General features: G+C 39.6%; 1 protein-coding gene across 1 annotated transcript; it reads left to right on the top strand.

Moving 5' to 3' along the window:
• Positions 1-309: 309 nt before the first annotated feature.
• LOC149265504 (protein CLMP1-like) lies at positions 310-4,715 on the top strand. Its single transcript, XM_089429477.1, is given in 4 exon segments — positions 310-612; positions 742-878; positions 1,573-3,867; positions 3,870-4,715. Coding segments are annotated over 2 exon segments (2,418 nt in total). The 5' UTR covers positions 310-612; positions 742-878; positions 1,573-1,605; the 3' UTR covers positions 4,026-4,715.
• Positions 4,716-5,719: the final 1,004 nt, after the last annotated feature.

Here is a 5,719-nt window from a genome sequence, read left to right as displayed (position 1 = left end):
CCAAAAAAACAAACAAAAATAATTTTAAAACATCCTCGAAACCCAAAAAAATTTAACCTAAACCCAACAAACAAGATTCTATTTTTAAAACTCGAGCCCCATATATTACATTGCTAAATAAATATATTAAACACTACTCGTTTTAAGGATTCACTCACCTTTTGGATCGACTCCTCTGTACCATATTTACTGGTAACTTAGGCTCTATATTTACATTAGACTATTTTAATTAGACATTAATAAATTCCTCCTTTTTCTATGGTTTCTGAAGAGGCTGTATATTCATGGTTGTTTTATCTAATCCCTCCTTCAACCCCTATAACATTCATATTTTATTTCCCAGCCAAAGCTCATACAATTCTAGGGCAAAATGCCAAAATAACAGGATATAACTGGATGATCAGAACGAAGACTATATCTTTCCTCTTGTACTTTATAAACTTATTATGAACATTTTTTTCAACATGGCTGAAACTAGTTAGAAGTCTGGACATGTTCTCCATTGTCCTGACTGTGTACCCTGATCTATGCGCAGTTGAAACCAGTCTGTGGAGGAAATAGTAGTTCATAAAAGTATCTAGTGATGGAATGAAAGTATAGATCCATCTCCTGGTAGGTTGCATAGGTTGCATATTATGTATATATCTTTTCGAAATCAGAATCTATCAAGATGCCCATTTGGGTTTTATTCATCTGCTTATATCTATTTATGGGTTTGCTCATTTTTTATCTGTTGTGCAGTGAGATTGTGAAGTGCCGGGGAATTTAGCTCAGTTGGGTTCGGCCGAAAAAACGTTATTGGGCACAGAAAGAAAGTTCCGCGAGGCATTATCCAGTACAGAGAGAAAATCTAATCTAAGACTGGTGCACATTATTGGGTAAGTTTGCATCTCACACCAATAATTATCATTAAATTCAATCTGTTGGAAGGACTGGTTTAGTTTGTAATATCTGTTAATGACTCATAACCAGGAAGGCCAGGGGTGGGTTTTATAAAGGTTTCTATTTTATATAATAACAGTCTCAATGCCATTTTTGCGGTGCTTTTGAATATTTGCTGCAGTTGAATTTGGTTTGGAAAAAGAAGTTATGAAATGCAGTGTGGAGAATATAACCCTTTCCGTTGAGAATGGAAAAGCAAGTAGTAATTTTTTTTTGATCAGTCGCTTTTTAAACTGCATGAGTATGGATAGTTCGAGTATTTATTAATGTGATAGGTTGGAAACGGTTTTTTTTAGTGTTTTAATTTCTGTTATTTGTTTTTGGAAGAGGATTTGATTTTGATTTTTGATATTGAGATAGCGAAGCTCAGGGCTCAAACATAATTCAATGTTTACCTGGCACCCGGGTTTTTGCCCCGGCGGTCTATACCATGAGACATAGCTTAGTCTGGAACTGGATGGTGGGCAGTAAATAGAAATTTTCACCCAGGAGGTCATTCCCATGGGACATGACTTAGACTGGAACTGGATGGTGGGAAGGAAATAGAAATGGATAATATGTTTAAAGCCCTATTGGTGAATTTTTAGTCCAGTTGTCTATCATTTTTACAGTTGGGTGGTGTTATTGCAGTTGGGATATCTTTCTCTTTGCTGGGAAGCTGTCATGGGAAAGTCTGGGGGGAGGAAAAAGAAAGGCACAGGGGCAGTTGCTACTGCTGAGCAATCTGGAGTAGTCACTGGAAGTAAAGTGGATCTTGATCCATCGCTCTTCCTCAAAAGGGCACACGAGCTCAAAGAGGAAGGCAACAAGAGATTCCAAAACAGAGACTATGTGGACGCTTTGGAACAGTATGAAAAGGCTCTCAATCTTATCCCTAGGAATCACCCAGACCGTGCCATCTTCCACAGCAACCGAGCAGCATGCCTGATGCAGATGAAGCCTGTTCAGTATGAAAGTGTTGTTAATGAATGTACACTTGCTCTTGAAGTGCACCCTCGTTTCAGCAGGGCTCTTTTTAGAAGGGCACGGGCATATGAGGCTATGGGCAGGCTAGAATTAGCCATGCAAGATGTGCAGGCCCTTCTGCAGGTTGATGTGAATCACCAGGATGGCTTGGAACTTGTCAAAAGGTTACGTGTTGCTCTTGGGAACAAGCAAGATGCTCAGCAAGACCTGCAAAATAGGCCCACAGTGCCTGCCTATTCAGGGACTTCTCCTGCAGCCGTGGGGGCATCAGCAGTTCGAGGAACTCCTGTTGGCGGTATGGGGCCTTGTTTACCTGCTAGACCTATGCCAAAGAAGAAAAATAAACAGGAGAGGCTTCCTGGTGATAACTTGAGTAATCAATCCAATGGGCCCCCTTTGCAGGAACCTCCTTTGCCAATGTCTTCCAAAGGGTCTTCTTCACCACAAAAGACCTCGGTCTTGGAATCTTCCAGGGCATCTTCCAGAGTAATATCCACGGAATCTAATGGTTCTCAAGGTCACGAGGTTAAACATGCCCCTCAACCTATGAAGAAAGCACAGGCAGAAATTCAATGGAGGCCATTGAAACTTATTTTTGACCATGATATAAGGCTTAGTCGAATGCCAGACAAATGCAAATTTAAGGAGTTGAGAGAAATAGTGAGGAAACGGTTCTCCTCGTCCAAGGCAGTTTTAATAAAATACAAGGATTTGGATGGGGATCTTGTGACTATTACAACTACAGAAGAGCTTAGATTGGCAGAAGCTGCTGCAGCTCAGCTTGCTGAGCAGAAAAGGACAGGGAACTCAAACACAGACTCCTCTGCAAACGGGGGCTTGAATGACAAAGAAAGCATTTCTAATCAAAGTTTTTCAAATGATCCTTTGAGGCTGTATGTGGTCGAGGTGAATCCTGAGCAGGAGCCATTGATTGAAGAAGAGGAGGAACCTCTAGTAGATGGAGTTCAAGAAGAGGATGTTAAAGCAGAGGAGAATGCTTCTGGTTCATCAGGAGAAAGCAATGGTAGCATAGTAGAAGACCCGAGCAAAGAACCTAATAAGCAGGTATCCTTGGAGGAAACTTGTAAAGACAAAAATGGGGATGAGCTTGAAGGCAAAGAAGTTGAAATTGATGACTGGCTATTTGAATTTGCTCAGTTGTTTCGCACACATGTAGGCATTGATCCAGATGCTCACTTGGATCTGCATGAGCTAGGAATGGAGTTATGCTCTGAGGCATTGGAGGAAACTGTGACCAGTGAAGAAGCCCAACGCCTCTTTGAGATGGCAGCATGCAAGTTCCAGGAGGTGGCAGCTTTGTCATTCTTCAATTGGGGCAATGTCCATATGTGTGCAGCTAGGAAGCGGATTCCTTTGGATGAAAATCCTTCAAAGGAACTGGTTACGGCACAACTTCAGACTGCATATGACTGGGTCCAGGATCAATACTCCCAAGCTGGACAAAAGTATGAGGAAGCTTTGAGGATAAAGCCTGACTTCTATGAGGGATTGCTTGCACTGGGTCAACAATATTTTGAAAGTGCAAAACTTCGATGGTCTCTTGCTTTGGCTAGCAAGGTTGATCTTGGTACATGGGATTCTTCAGAAACTATCCAGTTTTTCAATAGTGCAGAGGAGAAGATGCGGACTGCAACTGAAATGTGGGAGAAGCTAGAAGAGCAGCGCCAAAATGAGTTAAAAGATCCATCTGCAACCAAGAAGGATGAGATCCTGAAAAGAAAAAAGAAACTGGCTGGGGTTGATGGAGATTCTACTGAGGAGATAGCAGCATCTGCTGCTGAAGCAGCAGAACAAGCTACTGTAATGAGATCTCAGATCCATCTATTTTGGGGAAACATGCTTTTTGAACGCTCACAAGTGGAGTTCAGATTGGAAGATCCAACATGGAAAGAGCACCTGGATGCTGTTGTTGAGAGGTTTAAGCTTGCTGGAGCTTCTTCAGTACTGATATTGAAACTGTGCTGAAGAATCATTCATCTAATGCAACCAATCAAGAAGGCAATGATGTCAAAACAGAAATTCCAAATGCAGATGTTGCCAGAGAAGAGACCGAAGACAAAGGTAAGGATGGAAATAGAGAGGAGACTATTCAATAAAGTTCAGAAGATTCTAGGGAACATCTCCTTTGACATACCATTTTGACAGGTATAGCAGCAATGCAAAAGACAAATTCTTCAGTATTTATATAGGTGAAAAAGGGAAAATCGTTCTGAATGAAACATATTACAGGGTTTTGCAATAGTGTTGATCATAATCATAAAATACTGCAGGCGTAGGACAGAGTATCAAAGGCTGGAAGGCAGTCTAATAGGACATCACTGGTTGGAATAATTGTTCCAAGGAACATTCTGACACTTGGTTTCCATGTCCTATCAGCGTGGTTTTTTCACAATGCACGGGGTTCTCCAGTTTGCTTATGTTTTAAGCCTTATCCATGTTCTAGTTGTACTCATACAAACGGACATGATAAGCAACCAATTTCACTTGCTTTTCATATGGTTCATTTGGTTTGGCATGATCAATACTTGTCTTATGATATCTTTGTTTATGCAAGCACGAGTGTTTGTGTTTGTGCTTGTGGCGTGTGTAAGAGAAAGAGAGAGGAAGGGATACCCTTTGCAATCTGTGACCAAGTTTGAGAAATGAAACACAACAAATTACATAAGAAATCTTCTACAGCTTTCAAATACAAAGCTGGCAGCAGTCCAATTCTTAAACCATTATCAGATTAAGCTATGTTGATATTATTGTTCCACTATTTTAAATCTGGGATAGTTTTGATCTAACTTTGCTCAGTACCTTAGTTAACTTGAACTAATTTCTGTTATGAATAGTTTGTTGTAATCTTTTTTATTTTCATCATTTTGAGATCTTTCCATGCTTCTTCCAATTCACTGCAGTTTGCAATTTCTCACTTTTTTTGTTTCGACGTTGCTTTATTCTGAGACTGCATATCTTCTTATCTTCAATTTCTGCTGACTGTCTCCACTGTTGCTTGTTACAGTGGAGTTTATGTGATGCATTATGATCTGCACCATCAGTTACCTTTTATCTTTGTGATCAACTAAATAAGGTTTTACAGTTCTCCTACATGAAGTTTATGTTTAAGGTGTCCTTGTAGCACTACATCCTACATTGTGATAACATTTCAATTGCGTGTTACATTATCCCAGATGCCCCCTCCGCTGGCACCTCCGTGGTTTAGTAGGTATTTTGTTTTTTTAACTTTCCCATTCTAGCAAATTTTTTTCACAAGATCTTCTATTTTTATGTACCTTTGAAATATCTCTCCATTGCGTGCTTGGAAAGATGGTTTTCTTCTGACTGGAAGCATTTGTCCGTTTCATAGTATCCTTCATACGGCTGTGTATATTCAAAATAATCCAGGTCCAGCATCACACTTTCCATCCTTGTATATTTATATGCAGTTGGATCACATTTGTAATAAACATAGGATTGTTTAATGGGGGCTGAAATAGAACCAACTAGAAAAATATCCAGTACAGATAAAGTTCTCCCTTTTGAATGAAAATTTTCTAGGTATCATTTTGTAGCCTGTTAGTTTTTCTGTAGGCAACTCTTTGTTCAATTAGAGATATTTTTCCCTTGTAATCTTTGCATAGTAGCATATAGTGTGACGAATAAATGCAACATTTTTTCTATCTGTAGATATGCACACAATTGAAGTTACATGTTTGCATGGCTGCTTTGGGTGTCATTTTCTTTCGTTTTAATTGATTGCTGTTCTTAGTTTAATTTTTGCATTTTTAATGTGGTCACTTTCACCTGA

Source organism: Pinus tabuliformis, chromosome 6, assembly GCF_031772625.1.
Source record: "Pinus tabuliformis cultivar Carrire ecotype Pingquan chromosome 6, CPIR1, whole genome shotgun sequence".
Lineage (NCBI taxonomy): Eukaryota > Viridiplantae > Streptophyta > Pinopsida > Pinales > Pinaceae > Pinus > Pinus tabuliformis.
The sequence above is the reverse complement of the archived record's forward strand: the minus strand, read 5'-3'. Positions and strand labels throughout refer to the sequence as shown.